Source organism: Wolffia australiana, chromosome 10, assembly GCF_029677425.1.
Source record: "Wolffia australiana isolate 7733 chromosome 10, ASM2967742v1".
In the NCBI taxonomy this organism is placed as follows: Eukaryota; Viridiplantae; Streptophyta; class Magnoliopsida; order Alismatales; family Araceae; genus Wolffia; species Wolffia australiana.
Genome location: NC_135844.1, coordinates 8,001,719 through 8,027,931, shown reverse-complemented (window position 1 = coordinate 8,027,931; position 26,213 = coordinate 8,001,719). Strand labels below are relative to the sequence as shown.

General features: G+C 43.7%; 2 protein-coding genes across 3 annotated transcripts; one reads left to right on the top strand and one right to left on the bottom strand.

Annotated features, from left to right (window-relative positions):
• Window positions 1-15,671: 15,671 nt before the first annotated feature.
• Window positions 15,672-18,428, top strand: NHO1 (Actin-like ATPase superfamily protein). The gene is made up of 4 exons (XM_078582400.1): window positions 15,672-15,908; window positions 15,992-16,213; window positions 16,766-17,708; window positions 17,818-18,428. Exons 1-4 carry the CDS (start codon window positions 15,772-15,774, stop codon window positions 18,061-18,063), a joined length of 1,548 nt encoding a protein of 515 aa, XP_078438526.1. The 5' UTR covers window positions 15,672-15,771; the 3' UTR covers window positions 18,064-18,428.
• On the bottom strand, window positions 18,076-20,403 carry LOC144708946 (putative monogalactosyldiacylglycerol synthase 3, chloroplastic). Of its 2 annotated transcripts, none has more exons than XM_078582402.1 (7): window positions 20,041-20,403; window positions 19,792-19,964; window positions 19,558-19,719; window positions 18,976-19,117; window positions 18,681-18,905; window positions 18,464-18,601; window positions 18,076-18,388 (listed from the first exon to the last, which is right to left on the bottom strand). In XM_078582402.1, exons 1-7 carry the CDS (start codon window positions 20,347-20,349, stop codon window positions 18,122-18,124), a joined length of 1,416 nt encoding a protein of 471 aa, XP_078438528.1. In that variant the 5' UTR covers window positions 20,350-20,403; the 3' UTR covers window positions 18,076-18,121. The 2 variants fall into 2 exon arrangements, with proteins under 2 accessions (XP_078438528.1, XP_078438529.1); XM_078582403.1 differs by having other exon boundaries at window positions 19,840-19,964; window positions 20,041-20,401.
• Window positions 20,404-26,213: the final 5,810 nt, after the last annotated feature.

Sequence of the window (26,213 nt, the reverse complement as noted above, 5' to 3'; positions counted from 1 at the left end):
CCCAGTTGACCTTCACAAGAGAGGCGATGAATTTCTATATCTTCTGCAAGTCATTTCTAAACATGACCTGCAAAGATCTATATAATATTTCTTTAGATAAGTTGTTTAATACCGTATACTTCCTTATCTCATGAAGAACTATTTGAATATTTATGTATTTTGGGCCTAAGTTACTACTTTTATGTTGGTACACGAAGCTCTCTTCAATTTCAAATGATTATTCTGAATGACCTTATTCAATTAAAGATGTGAGATAAACCAGAAATCTAAAGTGCTTTTAATGTTACATTACATAGTACACCAAAACATATTATCTTGTCTCCTAGAGAAACAGAATGTTTGAATCCATGAGTAGCTTCCCAAGGAAAAAACTGACGGTAGGGACGATGGGAAAGGGATTTGAATTAAAGGGATGAGGTCCAGTAACCCAAGACAGTTTTTACTTGATGTAGATAAAAAAGGAAAACAAGATTCGTAAAATGTAACATGATGAGGAATGAAGAATTTACTCATGTGCTATGAGATACATCTGTTACCCTTGTTGTTAGGCCCCTAACTAGGTGGCATTCCCTGCCCAAAGGCCTGCGCGCTTATTGGGAGGGTGTGTTCGCTTTGGGAGGCGGGGCGGTAGTACCGCAGGGTAGCGCTCGCCTTGTTACTTCGGTATCAACCCTTGTCTTCCCCCATGTAATGATCATGAATATGATGTAACCTCTTATGATATCAATGCAACGACATTATTCCTCGGTGGGGCTGCATCCCCTCCCTTTCCTCTAACCCCTTCTATGTGATCTTAAGCTATTGCAAAAGACTTCTGTTCAAATAGATCAAGGCTACTCAGTGTTTTACTCCAAGCACTGAGACTAAAAAGGGCCAAATTTGAGCAATCGTCCTAGCTCCCGATTTGACCATGTGACACTTGTGCATGAAGTTGTATCCCATGAGACACATTTATTAGATCTGGGATTGAGCTTATGTTGAGAATATGGCCATAAATATGGATATCAAAGATAGCCAAAGGTGCATAAGAGAGATTACTTTGGGGGAGGGGGGTTGTGACTAAGAGTTCATAAGGTGATTTGTCTTTTTCTGAACAGGAGTTGGCACACGATTCATAAGAAAAGTAGCACAACAACAACTACATCCCATAATGTTTTGGCATGTGTATTGTATGAAACAGAGAAAGTGTCGTTTCAATTAAATGTTTGTGCTTTCTTTCTGATGTTATGTTTTGTTCAGGAGTATGGGGGCAGGATATGACTTAGAAAAGTCAAATTTTTTATTGATTATATTCATATGACTTAGTTTCTAATTTATAATGATTTATTAATCTATTTTTTGGCTTTAATTTGCACCCGACATGGGTCACCATTTGATTTGTCAAATGGTGACCAATTACGAGCATCCGCAATAATTAGCTGCACTAATAATTTTAAAAAGGTGCAATTATGGCATTACACTATTCATGATGCCATAATGCGCCAATCATATTTGACATTCTCTATCTCTTTTTATCCACAGGAGTGACATGAATTGAAGTGAGTTTTTGTTTTTCTCTAGTTACACATGACGATTTTGAAGCGTGCAGTTACAAAAAACGAGGGGATTGGGCAGCCATTAAAGAATATGATGATTGGGTGGTTTAACTGAAAATAAAAAAAGAGGGAGTGTCCACTTGAATGATGAGGAGAGAGACAAATGAATAGCTAGGAACCCAAATTTAAAAAGACGATATCTTACGATTCAAAGATCCGATAGAACTGCAATTGTGAGGGATGCTGCATGTCCCCTCCTCTTTCCATCCATACCTCTGATATATCATTAGAGGTGTGGATCATTGTCAAAATCATCCTTAAACTTGATTCCCACTCATGTGGGCTAATTGAAAGATAGTGTGTTTTTTAGTTCCATCAAGGGTGTTCTTTGTCGCCCTAAATGTTTGGGAACTGTTGGGTTCTAGGGGTCATCATATGGATGAATAATTGAAAATATTTCACACTAGAAGACTTGAATGGAATCGAATGACATCTATAAAATCATTGAAACGAAATACCTTTACACAATCACATCTGTGATTTCTTGGATCCAGGAGCAAGCCGAGTCGAGCTATAGATGTATCCACGCGATCATTTGTGTGTCGAATCTCCTCCTTCTCCTAGACGAGCCCCTTTCTACCTCCAACGTCATCATTTCCGATTGCATCGGGCATGGGTAGGGGTGTTGGGAGAGGGGAGAAGAAGCGGAAGTCCCCTAAAAAATTCTGGCCTAGGTGAATTTCATTCAGGACCTTTCCCTATTTTTGACGTCCAAAAGACCATTTGCGTGTGAGCCTCTAGGCCCATGTATCATTCTATTTAACTACTCTAGCAGCCTAATAACCTTTATTGGCCTTCCAAATTAATTAACTATATCATTATATAGACTAATTAATGTCAGATCGATTTAACCAAATCAATAGGTTGAGTCCCCAACACATGGGGTGCCAGGCTAGACCTCGTGTTCCAAAGATACAAAGAAGTGTGTATTGATAACTTGCAAATTAATAGGATTAATTGATGAGTTTTACATTATATTTATGTCCTTTAATGACCATATTTGCATGTTATTATATAAAAATGAAGATTAATGACTTACACTTTGATTTTACTATTATTTCTAATTTTTTATCATTTTTTTACATGGTATTTAACCTCATTTCAATGAAGAAATATTTTTTACAGTGCTTTAAATACTTAACTAAAGGTTGACCTCATGATTTTTCTGGAATTTTTCCATATTTTTATATACTTTTCTGACCAATAATTAGACAAGAAATGATTTTTTTCTTATTTAAATAATACATATTTTATTTATATGACATTTTAGAAAGTTTTTTATATTTATCAAGGGGCATCCACGTCATTCGACCAAAATTCGGGCGAATAAGTGGATAAATATTATAAAAATCATTAAGAAAGAGAGAATGAGCATTATTGGCTCATTATGGCATCGCAAATCACGATGCCATAACGAGCCGATCATTAGTTCAAAAACCTTTACGACGTGACGCCGGTAAAGAAGAAAAGGTACGTTTTGTCTGTGCATTTATGATTACTTTTTAGTCGTTAGCACTTACATTTAATGTACGTGCTAACGACAAATGTAAATCCATGCACATGCAGCGTCGATTCGCCATGTGCATTTAATGCACGCAGCAACCAACACACGTGTGTTAAAAAATTAAAAATTGCGGCGCACTTTTAATCATGAAAGCCGTAATCGGTTAGCCGCGTGCATTTAATGCATGCGACAACCGACACACGTGGGTTGAAATAAATCAAATATTGCGGCTGATTTTGTCGTTTTATGCTTTTTTTTTAGAAAAATAAAACAAAGGGCGACGTGGCTTCTTTAAGCGACATGTACATGCCATAAAAATAAAACAAATTTCAAAGAGACGAATCATTATCCAATGATTGTGGGCGTTGGATGCGCACAATCACGTGTCAGAATGCGATCTGAGAAGGCAAAAAACGAGAAAAATAATGCCGACCAATCAGAAAATGCCGAGTTTTGAAATATTTTGAAGAGAGATAAAAGATCCAACTGTAGAGATTAAGCGACAGCAAAACCTTGATATCTTGAGATCTAGATGTCCAATTGGGCTGAAATTTTGAGGGCATGTTTGTCTTTTTCCCCTCTACATTCCCTGCAGTTGGATCTTTAAATAGAGTCTGGAAAAGGGCGAAATTCACTTTTTGAAGTTCTCTCCAAGGATTTGGCCAGGAAGGACACAAGAGTTGCTTTGGAAGTCGACAGTTCTTAATTCTACACTCAAATCTGTAAGTTTCTTCTTGAACCATTCTAAAACGCCAAGGCATGAGCAAAATGTACATGCCCTAGAACTGATTTTGAATGAAATTAGCACTGCATTTTGATTCTGATTCAAGATCTGATTTTTAATCTTTAGTTCTACATCAAATTTAAACATTTTTGCATTATTAGATTTTTAATTTAAGGTCGGACTTCATTTTTTCCCCAAATTCTTCACTTTCTCTCTCTATGTTAATTTGTCTAGTTTCACTCTCTATATTTCAATTGTTATTATTTCGAAATTTAATTTAATATATAAAAAACCTAAAAATAAAACTTGATTCAAAAATTCATCCATCTTGAACTCCAATTTCAAAATCTCTTTCTTGATTATTAAATTCCCAATTTTTAATTCATAAAAATTGTCTTAAAATTTTATAATAATTGGGAAATTATTAATCTGAATTAATCTGATCTTATAATTGAAATATTTATATCTTGAACTTTTGACAGAAATATTTAAAATCAAAATTAAGTTTTTTTACTTGATTTTGATTAATTAAAAAACATTATTAGGCATAATTAAGGTTTATTAATTGAGAAATTAATTCTTCCTTGAATTAATTCATTAAAATTTGGTTAAAATTATTGCTTGCTGCCTCCCTGTGGTTCGACCCCATGCTTGCTCTATATTCTATATTTAGTGATTAAGGGTATTTATAAATTTTATTGTATAAGTCTAAACGTCAAATCAATGATATATTCTATATTTTGTCATTGATTTGACAAATCAATTGATTTGACGTTTAGACTTATACAATTTATTGTAGTGCTCTTACAGCATTTTAGACCTAAATGAACTTATTGTAGTGCTCTTATGGCATTTTAGGCTTATCATGTATCGACTCACTTCATGGAACCTGTTCGTCATCGATTATCGTGTATGTACAGTCCCTCATCCACTTGATGCTTCGTGGACGACTTAGGGTATGGTCAACTGTCAAACCCTAATCGATCATCCGATATTTTACTACCTTGGCCAAGGACATCGTCGCATCATCTCCCTTGAGTTGTCACCTCTTATAACGAGGGTGGATGATCACATCTTGACCACTCAATCATCTTTGTGAACTTCTTGATGTGCCCGAACTATGACAGTTTAGAATTCCATGATTAGATAGAACTGCCACTTGGCCAAGATACTCTCAAATAAGCTCACAAACATTGCCCTAGACGAAGGCAAAAATGGGTGTAATTTTTTTGTCGTCATTTTCACTTCGATCAAATAAAATCTTTAATTTGTAAATTTACTCAGGATTGTATAGTTGTGAGTAAGGTCGTCTCCACAGGGATTGGCACTTAGAGGTAGAATCCAGCCAATGAGTAGGAGGGTTGACAAGAACCACTAGGCATTTTTTGTAATCTCTAAGAGAGAATAAGGAAGAATTTAATAGAAATTTTTAAAGGAAGTCCTCCTTAAAGATTTTATTTAGACCTCAAATTTCATACATAGGTCATAGAGATATAGTAGTGATTTTAGGATTTTTTATGAGAATGTTTAGAGGTCATTTATAGCAGAAAATGCAGGTTCAAATATTGAAGTTTAAGTGTTTGATGAAATGCTTAATAAGAGATATTCGATTTTGATATACTAATAGAAGGAATGAAATAAAATTTTAATGTATTTTTATCAGAGTATGTATATATATCAGGAAGTATATATTCCTAGATTTTATAATACATTTTTTAGATTTTTAATTGGTTTCAAAGTATTAAAAATGGTGTTTTAAAAAAAATTTTAAACGTTTACACAAAAGGTGTTTGTGAAAATGCCTTAATGGGGTTTTTTATAATCTGGGCTTATGCTTGAAATTGAATCATTTCAATTTCGATTTCGAGGATATGGATTGAGGATTACTCTTCAACCCTTGGTTAATATTCTATGAATTATGTTAACTAAAAATGTGAGCTACTTATCGGATTCTGCACCAGATCGGAATCGCCAATGACTATAGACCCTTCACCGGCTGCGTTGTCCTTCAGGTAAGCTTTATGCTCCATCTTTGCTTCTACTTCCTCACTAATCTCCCTTCAGGTCACGGCCCTGTCACAGCCGTTGACTGAGAGATTTCGGAGAAACAAAAGATGAAGACGGAGGACCTTCTCCACCGGCAATTTGATTTCAAATGTTGATTCAGAATTCTGGCGGCCAAAGATTGTTTTCCAGCGACTTACAGCCATTTTATAGGTAAAGAATGGTCCGAAGACCTTCTTGACCAGTATGGGACAACTATGCATTGTCTCCAACGATGAATCAGAGGAAATCCACTTTTTGTTGCCGGATTAACGTCGCTGGCGACAGAGATGACGGTGGGAAAAGAGATTTAGGTCGAGTCATTCTCGACCCATTAGATCTCACTATTGGGAGGTTCAATGGCTACAATTAAATCATAGTTGTGGACCCATATCATTTGGTGGACCCCTACTCCATCAATTCCCGCTAAGTCAGCATCGGTTGTCCACGTTACCGCCTCTAATTCGTCCACATAGAACTTCAGTGCTGAGTTGTCACCATGAAATAAAAGAAAATAAAAGAAAATTATTAAATGATGATCTTGCCTGTTTGACCTTTCGAAGTAAGATCGATGGTCAAGATTATAACATCATATTTAATAAAATCCTCAATGGACACGGGCTTGGGGCTGGATCGGCTCGAAGCCCGGTCTGGTTTTAGTCTATTTTTTGTAAGATTGCAGTCCAACGGGCGGCGACCATACTCTGGCTTATTCTTGGCCCGACCCGATCGCGTTTTAAATATGAGGTTTTCAAATCCCATATTTCCCATTTTAAAAAGGTGAATCAGTATATAAATGCCAAACACTAAATCGGAATAAACCTCTTACCTTGGGCTCTGGCTGCGATTACCTCTAGGGCTGCTCTGAGGCGGGCACTTGTGCTGCTTATGCCACCTGTGGTTGTGGCCTTGGCTGTCACTGGGGGTACACATGTGGTGAGCTTGCCTTGGTTGTGCCATGGCTGCTACTTAAGGGCCAATATATTTTTATTTATTATATTTATATTTTGATTATTGATTTTCTTTTATTGTTTTTTTATGTATTTTCTTTCTACTCAATCAATGAAGTTTATGCTATTTTTTAGAGATACAAAACCCATTAAAAATATGACATTTTACGTAATGAATGAATAATTGGATAAAAATAGAATTTAACATAAACATGCATGTTTGTTTCATCATATGACTTCATAAACCCGTAAGAAATGTCGATTTACTGGCATGATTGATGAGTCGTCGGTCCTTAAGCTGGAGCATTAATATTGAACATACCCATCTTGGCACACATGATTCAGTTAGAATTGAAAATCAATCTTTCATAGAAGATATATATGAGATTATTTGATTATATGAAATGGTAAATTGTGATAAGATCCTTAAGAATGTAATAGAATACATTCATAGAAGTTGTGGAATTCTACCTTAATGCGCTCAATCCATTTGTGAGAGGGAAGATTTCTCTTACCAAAAATGGCCAGTTAATTATAATTGTACACACCAATGGCAAATTCTGAGATTCACATCATCCCACAAGTAGTGGTACACATAGCTCAATACAAAAAGCGTCTACACAAGACTATGAGATGGCATAGTTTTTTTATGTACATGATAATAAAATTTCCCTCTAATATATGTACCATATGGGGAACTAGGCCCGCAATCAATCTTTCATTCAGCATTTCCAGAATTTGAATATGCTTAGACTCTAAAGATGTAGTCAATAAATTAATTGATGAAGGGAGAGAGTTATGAGTGAGGACCGCAGTAGTCTGTAACACTATGAGCTAGGTCTCTTGACTGAAGATGATAAGGGTAGTGGGGGATGGGGACTCAGGTAAGCTTAGGGCACTGATCCAAGAAACAAGATTATGTCCTCAACCAATGTGATATCCCGGATCAGAACACAATCAACCAAAAAAATACACCTTTAAGAGAATATGAATATAACTAGGATAACATGGATGAGTGACTATGGATTAAGGAGATAAATCCAAATGCATGAGGCAGTAAGTAAGAAGGATCACATTCTGTATGGAGACAATAAAGGGGAACTTATCCACCTTGGGAGTAAACAGTTGTGGGTTTGAGTCATGTCAACTAAGTGGCAATGATTTTGTTCAGAACAGACCATTTTATTGGGATGTATGAAGTTTGATGAATAATACTGTAAGGAGGCGCAATGATTCGACAAGGAATCATAGACAGATGCCAGGACATTGTCCATGTATAGCTGAGCCTTTACCTGGTGTATTTCCTGCACAGCATATCAAATGGGCAGGCCATGCCTGAATGTAGAATGGACCACACTCCTCTTTAACAGTAACAAATATGTTTCTCTTTCATTGATTTTGAAAACGATAACTTTATCATCATAAATCCAATGGGTGGATGGCTTTTTTCATGGATGACTGGGTCAATGGTTGGTTTGTGAAACACAGTCATAAACTGTAAGGTTAGCTGAATGATATCTGGTATCTAATATTAATTATACCAGTTTTTGAATATGCATTATCCTCAATGCAGAAAATACTAGATATCATTATCATCCAAGATACAGTAATGTATATTATTTAGCCTTGAAATGCAAAGGAATAACGCTATTTATAAGCAGAGAGGCTTATGGTTAAAAATCATAATAAACGCATAACATAGTGTAGCTGATTGGTTTTGGTCTCCATATAAATACTATGTCGTAGAGCACAGGGGTTCAAATATTTATTCTCTATATATGTTTTTTGGTAAAGTGTAAAATGATGTAGGACAGCTAGGGAAAAGGGTGAGTCAGGGGATGAAGGGGACAACAGACCACAGAAATCCACACAATCGATTTTGGAGTTTTAAACTGATGAAATGCTGGTGGTGCAGCCCCGTCCCCGTCGAGGCCGGGAGTATTGTCTTCAACCACCGCGACGAAGCCAAAGCACCTAAAATCAACACTTGAATTCACGTCACAAGGAAACTCACGAAAGAGAGAGTGATGTCAGACGTCGTCGAGACGTCATCCGGTCGATACCGTGGGTAGCGGCTCGGTACCGAATTCGAGATTTCAATCGGACAACGAGGATCAACGTCGTCCGATGATGCTAGTGAACAGGTATAAATGATGATGTGCAATGCGAGAGGTCCTTCGTGTCGTACTTGCGTGCGCCGACGAGCGGAAATGCCATTCCAGAGATTGACGGGATCGCTCTAAGTGAGGTCAGACAAACCCCTGAACCTAGCCCGAGAGGGTCAAGGGCGAGTATGTCGCCGAACGGGGACAACTCGTTACTGTGCTCACACGTGTCGGGAGGACCTGACTCGTACCGGGCAAGTAAGACTCTCGAAGAATATCCGTCGTTTTCTCAACCTGTCTCGCTCTCACCTATCTAACCCGAGCGCGGAGGAGGCAATACGAAAGCGCACTGAAGAAAGTAAGAGACGTGAAGGGGCAAAGTAAAGGGGTACCTTCGTCGCGCTGGCGACGGATTCTTCGTACCAACTGGATCCGTAGGAGGAAACTGACAGGGGTGCCGGTGGCTGACTGGTGCGGAGGGAGGGGCTGCATCGGTGTGGACGGGAATGGAGCCCCGGCGTCGCGTAGAGCACGGATGGCAGGCGCGTCGCGCGAGCGGCGGCACACGGGCGGGCGCGTAGTGCACCGGCGGACACTGCCGGCAAGCGATGCAACGGGCGATGTTGTCACGCGCAGCGGGTGTCGCGATGTACACTGGCGGGCGCTGCTGGCGGGCGCTGCTGGAGGGCCAATGCAGCGCCGATGGGCACAGCGTCCTGGCAGCACAACGCGCGGCGGGCGCGGGGTGCTGCGTAATGGCCGCGGCGAGGCGCAGTCACAGCCCAGTGCAGGGCGGGCGGCACCGTCGACCGGCAATGGCGAATTGATTGTAGGGCGCTGGCGGAGCGGTCCGGTGACCAAGCAGTCGGCGGCAACGGAGTTCGGTGCTACAGGACGACGGAGCGACGATCCAGGCGTGGGAGGACAGCAGTGCGACGGCCCTGGCGCGGGAGGGCGGCGGCACAACGTCCTTGGCGCAGGGGGACGGCGGCGCGACGGACCTGGCGCGGGAGGACGGTGACGCACAGGCTAGATGCGGGAAGACGGCGGTGGCAATGGTTCTGGCGTCGAGAACGGCGGGCGCCGGCCCTGGCGCGGGATGACGGCGGCGCGGATGACCCTGGAGCAGGGTGACGATGGCGTGGTCGGATCCCGGTGGCATGGAACGGCGGTGCGACGGCTCTGGCGCCGAGAACGGCGGGTGCCGATCCTAGCGCGGGAGGACGGCGGCGCGGTCGGACCCCGGCGAGGGGGACAGTGGTACGGCGAGGCTCAGGCGATAGGAGGGCGATGCGGCAGCTACCGTCTCTCTTCTTCTCTTCTCCTTCCTTCTCCTCTTCTTCTTCTTCCTCCTCCTCTTCTTCTTCTTCTTCTTCTTCTTCCTTTCTTCTTCCTTCTTCTCACGACCTGACTCTTCAACTTCCACTTTATAACTTTCTAAAATTCAAGAGTACTGTTTGGGTCGCCCACCCCTCCTTATATAGGATGGATGAAGATGGGCCCCCATAAGCAACAAAATAAAACAAAGAAAAGAAAATAACTAGGCCTGTTAAGGCCCACTAAAGTGCTGGGAGGGGAAGGAATCCTCATATGGGTTCTTCCCCCCCTTACAAAGACAAAAGGGAAAATGCAAAGCGAAAAATAGAAAATAAGAGATGGATAGGTCGAATGCTCTGGTGATAAAGGTGGTGCGTCGTCATGCCGAGTATCTAAACCCGGGGTAGCGCGTCGCCGCAACGGCTCGTCGTGTCGGCTGGACACGTGTCGGTGGCGGGCTCGGTGACGGTGCTGGCTCCTCGTGTGACGGCTCGGCGGTGTCGGACGGTGCCGCGCCATCAGAGAGATTTTGGGGAAGTCCAAATCAAATCGAATATGTTGACGGTGGAGACTTCTCGCGGAATACTAGACGAAGAACACGTCGACACCAAAGAGTTCAGGCGTACCTCGACACCGTAGTGCGTGTAGAGGATGTGGGGAATTCTGACTCGTGACGAGACTGGACGATTCCGGGCGTTGACCGGCCCACTGGGCGAGAGAGTCTGGGCATTCCGGGCGTTGTACAACCCTGGCAGAAAATGAGATGGACGATTGCAGACACGAGCAAGACAGGCGCGCACGGGCTGGCCAAGGACGGATGGTCCTATGTCGGTCTCGGGGTGGCCCCTTTGGGGAGTCCTGGTTGGGCGTCCTGATGGAGGACCATCCATGCGAACCCGCATCCAGCCGCAAGCAACCTCGCCGCGCAACCCGAGCCGACGTCAAGTATCCACAATTCAAATACGCGGCGTGAGTTATCTTTTTCGTTTATCATGAACCTATGTCGTTTTAGTTTCCTTTTCTCTTTGTTTCTGCGGAACTTCCCGACGTGTATTCGGGCCTCCACATTTTGTTTCCTTTCAATGTTGTTTTCTAAACAGATACCGGCCACACGGTGGTGTGGTTAGCTTAAACGAATAGGGCATCCCCCTCCCCCACCCTATAAGATGGGATAGGTGCCCTGTGCTCAAGACGGAATTTTGAAGAAAGACATTGTTCTTGAAGAGTTCCCTCCCTCCCCCTCCTCAGCCGTCGACTCCTCGACTCCTCTCTCTTCTCGCCTTCCCTCTCTCCTCCATCGTCGTCGTTTTCCCCTGATCCCTCCCCTTGAACTGTTCTCCCTAACCTCAACCCCTTCCCTCCCTTGTTCTTCCGACGACCCCTTTCTCCCGATCTATCCTCTGGAATCCCCTCCACGTCCCTAGTCCAGCACTCTCACCCATCCAGCTCTCCTCACCGTGAACTTCCACCCTCCCCCCCTCTCTCTTCTCCCACCGATTTCCCCCCTCCAACCTGTGAGCCCCTCCCCTCCTTCCGCATTTTCTCTTGACTCTCCCTTCCCTGTTTCCTTCCCTCGACGACCCTTACCCCACATTTGCCCACCGAACCCCCCCCGGACTTTCTTACCCCGCGTTCCACGGCCTTCTCTCTCTCACGGACCCCTTTCTCCTCCCTGCGATCCACCCTCCTCTTCTTCCCGAAATTCCACCGAACCCGCCCAATTCCCGCAAGCCCCCCCTCTCCCCCATCTCTACCTGCGACTTTCCCCTTCTCTCCCTCTCTACGCAATCCCTTACCCCCTCGCCTCTGAACCCTGATCCGTCCCTCGGCACGACCAACCCTGTCCTCTGCAAACGGAACTCAATTTGTCCCCCGTGGTTCCCTCGGCCCTGCCAATTCTTTCTTGGCGTTGTTGGCACCACGACATTTGAATCTGCTGACGCTGCCCCCAGCGAGGCACCCTCGGAGCCGCCTCTCTGTGTCCCGACTGCCGGCGGCAATTTCTCCCGTGACATCTCCCATCAGATTTTCTGCTCGACACTTGAGTCTGCCGACGCTGCCCCAGCGAGCCACTCCCGGAGCCGCCTCTCCTTTTCTGACTGAGATCAATCACGGCTCTCCGAGCTCCCGTGTTAAGACGCCTGGCACCTTCTTCAGAGGAGGTGCTGATTCTCAACGGACTTGGACTCGCCTCGCACCAGGACCACAAGGACCACGTCCCCAGGTCAGCCCGTACATCTTCCCCTTATTTTGGTGTTATTTTATCTACTTTCTCGTGTCGACTGCGTGTGAACCCAAGCTACCAAACGTACCTTACACCCGACTCATTTCCCTTGTTGCCAAAACGGGTTGGTTAGTCGTTAGTGACCTTTTGGGATGGGAACACTTCAGGAGAGAGCTAGCTACCCCATGACTAATTTCTAGGTGAAGTCTTTAACCCTGACCGGGGCACCCATCCATAGGTCTCGCGTCATTCGCCGGCACTCGGGGCACCTGTCCCCTATTAGCCCGTCCTGACGAACCAGAAGAGTCAATTTCCATGTTCGCAACGGCCCAGTGTTTTTGGGTTTTCCTGCATCGAGTGCATTCTTATCATCGTCAACCATTCATTGAAAAATAGTTAGTAGAATTCTTGTGTTGCAACACGCGCCGATCGATCCCGGCCGTGGGCGTGTTGCATCACGTCCTGGGCGGCCTTGGGGCGGCCCAGGGGGGGCAGCCTGGGGCGGCCTAGGGGCGGCCTTGGGCGGCCCTGGGTGGGCGGCTTAAGGGTGGCCTTGGGCGGCCTTGGGCGGGCAGCCTGGGGCAGCCTGCGGTGGCCTAGTGCGGCCCTCCGGGGCGGCCTTAGGGCGGCCCTGGGTGGGCGGCCTGGGGCGGCCCTTGGGCGGCTTAGGTGCGGCCTTGGGTGGGCGGCCTAGTGCGGCGCTGGGCGGGCGGCCTGGGGCAGCCTTGGGCGGCCCTGGACGTGCGGCTTGGGGCGGCCTGGGGTGGCCTAGGGCGGCCCTGGGTGGGTGGCTTGGGGTGGTCTTTGGGCAGTTCTGAGCGGCAACCCTGGGCAGGCAGCCTTGGCAGTCCTGGGCGATGGAAAGAGAGAAGAGAGACAAGAGAGAAGGAGAGAAAGAGAAGAGAGAGATGGAGAGGAAGGTGGCCGGCGACGCGAGACGGCGGCGGCGGTTGCGGCTGCAGAAGCGGCGATGGTAGGGTTAGAGAAGGGGTAAGGGAGGCTGGGCAGTACTCCAAGAAGAGTTAGAAACAAACTCAATTCCTGAATAATGATTGCCTAACTGTTTCTTGAAACAATGGCCTATACATATAGGCCTTGGAGGAAAGAGAATACAACTAAATTACGAGAAATTGAAGAGGAGAAATTAAAGACGAAAGACATGACTCGTGTCACATCAAGGGGCAGTTGTTGATCTGCCGTTTGCGACGTATCATGATGCGTGAAGGAGCGTGCGTGCGTGGAGACACGTGTGACGTCGGTGTGTTGACTTTGTGTGGCGTGGACGCTAATGCTTCAACACCAGACGCATCGCCACCATCAACCAAGGTCAACATCTCCGCTACGGACATAACGGCGAAGTCAACCGAAGTCAACATCTCCGCCATGAACACGCCGCAACCGTCATCACACGTCTCCACCCGCGTACGTCCCTACTCGCGTCATGACACATCGCCAGAGGCAGATCAACAACTGCCCTTTGGCGTGACATGAAGTACGTCTTTAAATTTTCGTCTCTAATTTCTCGTTATTTTATCTTTCCTCCAAGGCCTGTATATAAAGGCCATTGTTTTCAAGAAACACTTAGGCATTTATTTTTCAAGAATTGAGTTTTGTTTAACTCTTCTTAGAGGACTGCTTAAGCCTCCCTATCTCGCCAGCCCTAACGCCGCCTCGCGACGTCGGCCTTCCATCTTCTCTTTCCATCCTCTCTCTCTCTCTCCCCCTCTCTCTCGCCTTCTAGAGGCCACCCAGGCCGCCCTGCAAGACTTCGACACCGACGGCGTCGGTCGTCGTCGACGCCATCCGACACTTCGAGCCGCGTGCGCTTCGCGCGCGTGGGTATTCGCCTACGCCTGACTCTACAACAATGACATCTACTCTCTATCAAGGCCGTTCAATGCCTGGAACGCCCAGAATCTTCCTCGTCCAGTGGGCCGCTCTACACCCGGATTTGCCCAGCTTCGTCACGATCAGAATTTCTCGCATCCTCTTCACGCACTACGGTGCCGAGGTATGCCTAAACTCTTTGGTGTCGAATGTGTTCTCCGTCCAGTGTTTTCTCGAGAAGTTTACACCGCCGTCAGAATTAGATTTAGTTTGGATTTTCATTTCTTCTCTCTATTTCTCCAGTGTTTCTTCGCGACGCGAATTCGGATATTGATTTCGGTGCTTAGACATCGTCACGGTGGGGGAAGACAGTACTCTCGCCTTCGATAAGGGTTGGAGCTGCACCGCCAAATTTTCATCGGTTTTAGAGTTTGAATTCGATCGTGTGAATTCTGTGGTTGTTTTATCCCTGCAGTATCCGACCCATCCCTAGTTGTCCATCTACCCGTAGTCTGTCCCGTCAATCTGGTCGTCCATTCTGTAGCCGTCCTACGTCACTTTGTCCGATGATGGTGGCGGCGTGTCCGTAGCGGCGGCATTGACTTCGGTTGACGGTGGCTGAGTGTCCGTAGCGGCGGCGTTGACTTCCGTTGACAATGGTGACACATCCAATGTCAATGCGTTGGTGTCCTCGCCATCATTAAATGTATAGTACGATACCTTAATAAGTCTCCGTACCAATTTCAATGATCACTCTCCATAAAAAATACTTGTCTTATACTGTGTATGGGAACTCAATGAGCATAGAAAAATTAAGAGGCCTCCATTACTAGAAAATTTTCTATTATAGAACAGGGCTATACTGGAAATTATAGAACTGACACTGGGCCGAATGGGCCCACTCAAAAACATGATATATGTCTCTGTCGGGATAGTTGTTACCTTTACGACGTCATATAAAATACACCTATATTCTCATAAAAATCATTTATACCTTGCTACGGATTGTTCCATCCTTTTCACAAGGAGAATCAATGGATTTGTTTCATAGGACAAACTTTCAACGCATAAAGTCCTAGGATATTACTTAACAATGGATCAGTAAGTCATAATTCTTCAAATTTCTTCTGAAAATAAAATCTCCCAGTTTTTATAATATTGTTAGAAATGAATCAGTTGGCCATAATTCATCGAATCTCGTCGTAAAATAAGATATCCTGTTTTTTCTAGAATTTTTTTCCCTGAACTGATGATTTTGGATTTATGTATATATCATGGGTTTCGATAGCAGGACAATTTAGATGACGTGTCGGATAAATACTCCCATGCTGGTAATAACTTCCTTACCAGCTTTTTGCAGACTTTGCCGGGTAGGATTTGGCCACGTAGCTCACCGCACTTTCTATAAATACCTTCCGGCTGTGAAATGATCTGGTAAAAAAAAAAATATTACAGAAGCTTAACTTGCGTAGATCGGAGAAGATGGCAGAGCGCGCGCCGGCGTTCGTGGCGGCGATCGATCAGGGCACGACCAGCACGCGGGTTATCATTTACGATCGCGATCGCCGGCCCGTCGGCTCGCATCAGATCGAATTCTCCCAGATATATCCCGAAGCAGGGTAAGTGCGCGTTGGGTTCTAGATTCGTTGGACCTGATCATCGAGTTTTGGATTGATTGATTTGATCTTATTGATGGTTTCAGATGGGTGGAGCACGATCCCATGGAGATCATGGAGACTGTCAGAGTGTGTTTGGCGGAGGCGACGAAGAAGGCGGCGGCGGCGGGGCACGCCGTCGATGGGGGGATCAAGGCCGTCGGATTGACCAATCAGCGGGAGACTTCCATTATCTGGAGTAGATCCACCGGCCTTCCTCTTTACAATGCCGTCGTGTGGATGGATGCCCGCACCAGTGCCATTTGCAGGTCGATTTCGTTGATAGTGGGTGATTTCTTCTCGATTTTAGCGTTTAGGATTTCTGAGAAAATAGTTGGAAAAAACGTTGGGTTTATTGGATTTCGATTTGGATGTCTAGGGCTTCTGAAAAATCGATGTTGAGGAGAGTGTTTGATTTCTTCGATTTCGATTAGGATGTCTCTAAATGTTGGAATTCGGCGTTTAGAATCTCCAAAAACTGATTTCCGAGAAAATGTTGGATTTCGGCGTTTAGGATGGTCGAAAAATCGATTTTCGACTGAATGTTGGATTTTGACATTAAGGATTCTCTGTAATCGATCTTTAGAGAGAATATTGGCTTTCGATGTTAAGGATCTTCGGCGTTTAGTATTTCTGAAAATCAATGTTGAAGAGGATATCGGAGCCGGCGTATAGAATCTCCGTCAATTGATTACCGAGAGGTCATAGGATTTCAGAAAATCGACTGTGGGAAGAATCTTGGATTTCTTCTTGACCGGGGCGTTAAGGATTTTAAAGATCGATTTTGAGAGAATCTTAGATTTCTTCGAATAAATTTCCAGGAGGCTGGAGAAGGAGCTGCCGGGGGGAAGAAACCACTTGGTAGGGACCTGCGGGTTGCCGATCAGCACCTACTTCAGCGCAGTGAAGATACTCTGGTTGCTGGAGAACGTGGCGGGGGTGCGGGCGGCGGTGGCGGCGGGCGACGCGCTCTTCGGCACGGTGGACACGTGGCTTGTCTGGAACCTCACCGGCGGCGCTGCCCATGTCACAGACTGCTCCAACGCTAGCAGGACAATGCTGATGAATCTCAAGACACTGAACTGGGACGCCCCCACTTTACAACTCCTCAACATCCCGCCGTCCATCCTGCCGAAGATCGTCTCCAATGCGGAGCCAATTGGGGTGATCGCGGCATCCTGGCCGTTGGCAGGGGTGCCCATCGCCGGCTGCCTGGGGGACCAGCACGCCGCGATGCTCGGCCAGCTCTGCCGCCACGGGGAGGCGAAGAGCACATACGGGACGGGCGCCTTCATTCTGCTGAACACAGGGGCCGAGCCCGTAACATCTACCCATGGCCTTCTGTCCACGGTGGCGTACAAGCTGGGACCGGCGGCGCCGCCGCAGTATGCGCTGGAGGGGTCCATCGCCATCGCCGGCGCTGCGGTGCAGTGGCTGAGAGACGGGCTGGGGTTGATCGGCAGCGCGGCAGAGGTGGAGGCCGCCGCCGCCGCGGTGGAGAACTCCGGCGGCGTGTACTTCGTCCCGGCCTTCAACGGACTGTTCGCGCCGTGGTGGCGGGAGGACGCCAGAGGCATCCTCGTCGGAATCACCCGCTACACCAACCGCGCCCATGTGGCGCGCGCCGTGCTGGAGTGCATGGCTTTCCAGGTTAAGGACGTGCTCAATTCCATGCAGAAGGACGCCGCCGCCGCCGCCGGCGCTGCGTTCCGCCTCCGCGTAGACGGCGGCGCCAGCGTCAACAACCTCCTCATGCAGATCCAGGTCGATTTGCAAGATCAGTGTTTTGATTGTTCGTTTTGGAGCCTGAGGGGCTTCTCTAGAATTCGTTTACTGGTGCTGTTCAATTAACGGTTGAATTGGTGGGTGGCAGGCCGACGTGCTGGGGAGCGAGGTGGTGAGGCCGGCAGACATCGAGACAACGAGCCTCGGCGCGGCGTACGCCGCCGGGATCGCCGCCGGCGTATGGGCGGAGGCGGAGATCTTCGCGGCCGCCGGCGACGCTGCCGGCGCCCGCGTATTCCACCCGCAAATTGGCGACGACCAGCGCGCCAGAAAGTTCGAGTCTTGGCACAAGGCAGTCAGCCGCTCCTTCGATCTCGCCGATCTGTCTCTCTAATGTGGTGCGCTCTTGTCATTCAATGTTAGTGTTTTATGCGTGGCAGAATAATAGCCGTTCATACGGTCAAGGCGGTGTTCGCCTGGGCTGCGGCGGCGATGGGGAGGCGGGCGGCGGGGCGGCGGCGGCGGCCCAGGTCGGCGATATCTCGGACGATGTCGTAGACAGCGTTGGGCTGGGCCAGGGCGCGCGCTCTCTGAGCCATGGCTCGCATCTCGTCGGCGGCGGGTCCGAACCATCGCGCCACCAGCGCCGCCGTCTCCGCCGGGCTCTCTGAGAAAACCCCCGCGCCGTTGTCCACCACGTAAGGCACGTTGCCCACCTCCTGCGATGTAATCGTTTAAATGAAAAAATTAAAGTAAAAATCTACCACCGTTGGATCGTGGGAGGCGCCGCCCACCTGGCCGGGGATGAAGTCGTTGAGTATGATGGGCAGGCCCTTGATCAAAGCCTCGGCGATGGTGCCCGGTCCGGCCTTGGTGATGATGCAATCGCAGACGTCCATCCACTTCTCCATCTGGGTCTCGAACCCTCGGATCTGCACGGAATCAGCGATGATCTGAGCCGTTGATTCGGTGGATCCAGATTTTTTGTGTGTGTTGGGAGGGGTGGTTTACGATGGTGGGGATCTTGGGGGAGAGAGATCGGAGGGCGGAGACGAGGGCCTGGTTGCGGCCACAGATGATCACGATCTGGCCAATCGGACGGCCGAGATTCAAGTCGAAGAGAGCTTCCATTAGAGCTTCGGCCGTCTTCTTCACCGGGCCCATCCCCTCTCCTCCCCCCATTAGCAGCACCGCTGGCAGCTCCAGGTCCATTTCCAGCTCCTCTCTCAACTCTCTCTGCGTCGAGTTAGAGAGAGAGATGAACATACATATATTTCTAGAGAAAGGGCTAGAGAGAGAGATGGACCTTGGAGGGGAGAGGGCGGCAGAAGGAAGGGCGGATGGGAAGACCGAAGACGCGGAGCTGGGAGTGGTTGAGGCCTTCGGCGAAAGCTCTCTGGGAAACCTCCATGGAGGGGCAGTAGCATCTTGTCACCCTTCTGTGGAACCTGTTAATGCCTTCTTAGAGAGAGAAGAGAAAGAGAAGAGAGATATACAGAGGAAGAGGGGCAGACTTAGAGAGAGAGAGAAACTGAGATTTAGACTTAGGGGTCACTGAAAGAAACTTAGAAGGAGAGAGTGGAAAAGATACGTAGGTAGACAGAGAGATTCTCAAGGGCGGGAGAGAGTAATTACTTGGGAAGAGAGAAAGAAAGATAGAGAGTCTGAAAAAAGAGAGACAGAGTGTGATGACATGGGAAGAGAGAGAGATGTAGGCAGAGAGAGAGAGAGAGTCTTAAAGGAAGAAAAGGTGATAGAGAGATACATATGTAGCCAGACAGAGAGAGCCATAAAGGAAGGGAAGGAGAGAGAGTGATGATTTGGGAAGAGAGATATATGTTAGCAGACTGATAGATACAGAGATGAGAGAGAGAGAGAGAGGGGTAACCAGGTGGGGTGGCAAGTGTTGAGGTCTGTGACGACGGTGACAAAGACGACATTCATGTGGAGGCGCTGCCATTTGAGAACCAAGAGGGGGATGTGCTGCATCAGGGGATGAACGCTGATGATGATATCTGGCCGATACTTCATTAGCCCTTCCTCCACCTCCCTGAATCATCCGAAAGCCAGCTCAACCGTCAGATCTTAAACACCGACGGTCAAGATGTGATCATAAGCTTACTTGGCATAGACGGCCGCCATGGCGGAGAGATAGAAGCGATGAACCCACCTTGGGTATGTCCCATGGAACGCCACCTTCCACAACTGTACATGCTTCACCATGAACTTGTACGACCTCTCCATATCGTTCAGAGGCCATCCAGCGTGCTCTTTCCACACGTCTTTCACGAACACCTGACGCGAGGGTGAAATCAATCCTTCGTTAATTAATTAATCTATATGAGGTGGAGTAAGTTGGAAGACAACTTACCCGATACTCATCGCCAAACTCAATTCTAAAGGCGTCGCGGATGGCCTCGGCAGAGGCGCGGTGGCCGCCGCCGGTGTCGCTCATGAGGATGAGCACGTTCTTCGTCCTCTCGGCCCCGATCTGAACCATCTCTTCCATCATCTCTTCATCCGCAACCGGCGTAGCATCATCTATATCATCCTCCACGCTGATCTTGCCGGCCGGAGAGAATTTCCTACGCCGGCCGGGGTGGTGGTGGGATAGAACGCTCTGCAATAGCGCCTCCCTTATCGTTCTTCCTCCTCTCGACGTATCCAACTTCACCACCATGGCTCTTTGTTCTTCCCTAGAGAGAGAGAGAGAGATTCAGAGGTGGGGATGACAGAAGAGAAATGGGGCGTTAAAGAAGCCGCGGGAAGAAGGAAGTCTGAGCTGGCAGCCAGCTAGGCCCCACGGAACGAGGCATTTGCCATTATAGATTCCAGAATTATTCTTTTGCCAAGTGTTTTCTGTGAATTTACTGAGTTAGGTTTCCACGAGAATAAAACAGCGATTTGATGACATCAAGAAGATACGACTATTACAATTAGTGGTGGTAATTATCAATTTTGGAATCTTCTTCCGGGAGGAAGAGAGGAGAGTAAAAGATTCGCATCTCTCTCTCTACAACTCTTTCTCTCTCTCTGTGCTTTGACAGCTTGTGTGGCTGGTATTACGCAACGGGCATCGGAATTCCGAAACGAAGATTCGCATGAGAGGTGGGGCTCACTTCGCTGACGTGTCACATCTCAGCGTCGTTGAGTTTTGTAGTAGTAAATCACGTTCTGCACTTGGTGAGTTGCGCTACGCACCGTGTTATGCATTGATGCCTGTTGAGACCATGACTATGGAAATGATGGGTTAATTTGAAATGCCTTCAATGCGCTTAAGAACTGAGGACAAGACTACATGCCAGCTCAAGGGCAGTGCAACATGGGGGGACCCCAGAGTCAATGTTTGTCTTTTCTCAACGGTATTTCTCCATTTCTTTTTCCTAATTGGAGACAACAGTGGCAATCGAGTTGACTTTTAAGGAACTTGAAATACACTAGGCTGAACTCAGACGAATTGTTGAAATGGGTCTTATTTCATATTCTGGCAAATATATTTAGAGAAGTACTTCAAAAATGGAGGTCATATTTGGTTCTTCTGGGGCTATTGGATTCCACAGAAAAACTCGGTTCAATCAGGTATTTTGTGAGTCCATCACTCCCACACTGTCTGAGCTATACCTAAATAGGATGCTTAATCCTCCCAACTACTTACGTTTTATGCAGGTTTTATCCAAGGCCGAGTCTTGTTTTAATGTACTTACTCCACTCCTAGGGCCTCAAACTAAACATACAACTATTTAGGGCAACCTATGCCCACACCCGAGCCAAATAGTCCTCTGTACACGCCCATAGTCGCACAAACTGAGATTTAACGTACGGGTCAAGACTTCAATTGTCTCAGACACAAGCTTCCATAAAGATATTGAGGTTTAAGTTGATAGTACAATGCACAAATTTATCACCATTACTCGAAGGCTTCCTCTTCCTTTGACCCTTATCAAATAATTAATTCATCCCATATCTTTAGTAATTTGACTAATGTAACTTTATTTCAAATCATATATTTTGATTTTCTTCTTCAACTCTCTTTCAAAGTAGCCTCAAAATTTAATGCCTCAGGTCTTATTGATTTGATTCTTATTTTTCTGTATGGTTTTCTCTCTACTCTTTTTCTATTACTTTTAATTATTTTTTCCTCAAATCTTTCCTACAAACTTTTTAATTCCATAGATATATTGAGATACTAATGTAATTTGATAAATTAATTAAAACAACATGATTTTTACTCGAAATGACTTTAGGGTAATATAGAAAGAGAATAGTTTAGTCTGCCTTTAATCAGTATTGGATGAATTAGGTTCTTTAAAACTCTATTAACTGTAATTTAAATGATTAGACTGTCCATCATGTTGCAAAATGAGATGGAGGATAAGGTTCACAGTGATTTCATACCATTAAGACTTAGTCCCTAATAGTATCCTAGAATATAAATTAAAGAGTTTTGATATCCCTAACAAAAGGGTGTATGAGCCTACAAAAAAAACATAATAATCATGAGTTTTACATAGATATGAAGAAAAATTATCAAAGCTCTAATGTCTTAAACCCCCCAAATCTTTGACCAGAAAAAAGGAATTAATCAGATCAGGTCGTGCTTCGCCTTGGCTCTTAAATTTTTCACGATGTATCCCCAAAGTCTTTCCTTGCTGCCCCCTAAAACTTATAGGATATGCAGATTTTCTATCTTCAAGATAAATTAATTTCTCAAATAATCTTAAAATAAATGAATCTAGATTATATTTGGCATATTCAATAATTAAAATCACATAAAAATGATAGCTCATTCTCTCAAGTAAGTTTTTCATTTAAGTTATCTAATAATTAAAATCACATAGAAATGATAATTCGTTCTCTCAAGTAAGTTTTTCAACTAAGTTTTAAGTAATTTTGGGTGAATAAATATCTCAAATACTCAAGAGAATCATTCCCCTTTAAATGATATCAAGATATGGTTACAACTGTTTGTGAAAGACTAATTTTGATGGATGCATTTGGAAAATTTATAAGCTAAGATATTTTCGACCTAATAAATAACTAAATATCTATTCTTCTTTTCTAACTCTTTGAATATCTTCTAATTATTTCACTATATCATTATTCTCTGTTCCGTTCTTCTTATTTGGTTTCATATATTAAATCTTCTTTCTTTTTCATCTACATATTATTAATATACTATTTTTATGTATATTTATTATACTTTTCCAATCCATCTCTTCTCTGTAACCTATCTTCTCTTTTTCTCCATATATATATACTTCTTTATTTCAATTTTATTCTTGAGCTGTGCTCATGCTCTCCCTCTTTTTAAAAAAAAATATAATCTTTCTTTATTCTATTTTTTTATTCTTATCATTACATTCATAATTCCTTCTTGATCATGTCTCTCTTATTATGTTTAGTTTGACCCCCATCTCCTACTATCTTCTCATCTTTCCTTCTCTTCTATGATCCCTTCTTTATTCTCTCTTATTTTTTCATCTAATTTCTCTCAATAGTCTCAACTAAAATATTCAATTTGTGTTTGCACCTTTGATCTCATGTTTTCTTTTGTTACCTCTAAACGTTCTTCAGTTTTGTTGACACCTTCATTCCTTTTAAATTTCCACTCAGCTTGATTTACTTGACTTTCTATTTCCTTGCATCTTAGAAACAACACATAGTGAAAGGTAATATAGGATGATAATGAATCATGATAGAGCTAAATCAGATACATTAGCGGATTAAGATTATTTTTTTTATAAGCTGGATTTAGATTCCTCCTTCAGCTTGAAGTTTTCAGAAACTCCCCCAAATTTGTCATCACTACTGTGTTGCTTTGTGCTTTAACATAAGAAAAATTAAAATTTTAATGAGAGAGAGATGGTATGAAAAAATAGGGTATCTCTGGATTTTAAATATCAAAATATAAGACTGTCTGTCTTTTTCAGAGATACGGAAATAGAGGTGCATAGAAAATATTTATCTGTCTATTTGACCAATCACTGATTGAAATTTAATCTGACCACTTTTTGTTCGACCAATTTGGGCCATTTAATCAAATTTTAATGATAAATGAACTTATTGTAGTGCTCTTATAGCAATGAAAAGAGACATTGTGGGTTAGATTACATATATAAATAATAATACAAAGACAAGTATATTTAAAGGATTGGGAAAATGAGTAAATAAATTGAAATCTTTGTAAAGCTTTTGCCATAAAATTATATTCGTCAAATAGGACAAAAACAATTTATGTTTTGTATTTATACATCTATAAAATAATGAAACAATTTAGATAAAGAATATACAAATTTAATAATTGTGTGTTTCCTTTTTGGCAAATCTTATTGGTCAAATTTTGGCCCATCATTAATAAATACTTAACCAATGGTATAGGACCTGTAACTATACATCACCAATGTATGATATTGTAAAAATCATGATTATTGTGACTCCATATATGATAACACACACTTTCTGACTGCACTGAACACATGTAGTATAAGTTAAACATCTTGACGAAAGGTTTAGTATAATTTCATTTTCAACATTCATCCAAACATTAACATAGTAAGTTCCACTAAAACGCAGTCAATATTGATACTTGATTTTCCCTTCTTAATAAATTTAAAAAATGTGTCCACTCAATGTGAGGATATTTCTTTCAAGATGTAGTACACATCCAATAACTCTAAGGTGGAATTGATCTAAAATGGTGAATTGATCAAAGATAGGAATCATGGATAACCCACCAAAAAAACATGTCAGTGTTGGCGCAAATGGAAAAAATCCTTGCAAGCCTTTGGTACAAAATATGAATGGTGATAGCTTATAATGTAAATATGTCATTACGTGGTTGGAGGATTTGATATAAATTTATTTTAAAAAACAACTACAAGTATAGTCCCCCTAGTGTCTTAGTTTTTTCCCACCATTTAGAGAGTTTATGATCATCATTATGATTGTCTCATCCTGTATGGATCAATGATGAAACATGTATTAGTCTTTGGGTGGATAGCCATGAAAAATTTAATGACCACATATATCTAGGATGTGTCATGACTAGATCTCAATGCATAATGTTAATTTTATTTTATATGTTACTTAAACTTTTAGTGAATGTCTATTATAAGTTTTTTAGTCCTTATAAAGTGTAGATGAATACCACATTTGTGACATAATATTTAGTAAACTTATGATTCATTTTTTGTGCTTCATATATGCTTTAATGATGGGTTATCTGCTAAATTCATGGCACTAGTTGTGTCACACAATAGATATCATATTCAATACGCAAACATTGTTTTCGTAGGTCAGTTTTCCTATCGAGTTGATCACACCACAGTATAATTTTTGCGGACTCAACCTTTGTTGTGGATAAATTGATTGTTTTGGTTCTTAGATGTCCATGATGTAAGAGTCCTGCATGGAAATGTAATAAATCCATACGATAATCTGATATATTTTACACCTTGCCGTTGATTATCCCCTTATCCACAATTTGGTCAAAACACTGACCAATTGTGTCAAAATCCTGCTTAATTTTTGGCCTCTTTGGAGTTCTCATTGCTTGGAAATCCTCCAAGTAAAAGAATTTTTAATCAAAACTTGGAAATCTCAGTATATATATTTATATGATAAACCAGATATTTGTGTTAAAATGATGTTATGAGGTTTTGATTTGAGAAAAAATATGAAATGATTTCCACCAGATGGTCCAATATCTATGATTTCCACAAGATGAATGGTGGATATTATGTCTGTGAATCACAACCACACCACTTACACGGTTGGTGGGTCTAGTTCCTCCCTCTTCTTCTTTTAGGTTCCCTCCATGCTTTCATAAAATAGATGCATCAAAATCCTTGCATCAATGTAAACTCAAGAAGATATAAGAAGTTCACCATTTGACTCCCGAGAAACTAAATGGGTCAGTCTCATAAAATAAGGATGGATAGTATGAAATGATGCATGATGGCGTAAAAATGCCAAAATAATGTTTATAGCATATTTAGTCATAAGATATGATATTCGAGTCATTTAGTAGCAAAATCAATACCTAAAATGACCAATTTCATGCATGGATGCATCTCTTAATTCATTCTTATCAATAAGTCAAAATATTTAAATATCATTTTAACTCTATTTACTTGTTTATTAGTTCCCTATGGATTCCACCTATCTCACTACTATTCTTGAAACTGATATGTTGGACTCAGTAATACCAATATCTTTTATTAACTAGATTATTCTGCTTTCGATGAGTACAGAAATGAGGAATCAGTAGCCTTCATTAGCATAATGCTCTAGGCCAGCATCAAACTACATCACCACTTCTGCCTTCCTCCAATGACCCACACCTATTTGTTCGTTGAACTCAAAAATGTGGCTGACCAATTTGTATCCTATGACATCTTATGTAACACCCTTAAAATCATCACTATATATCTCTTCTCTGAGTCTATTCTCCCATTATTTCCATGACAAATTCAAGGTATCACCAGGACGCATTTGGAAATAAAATTGTACTTTACTGTCTCCTCATTATTAGAATATGATTTA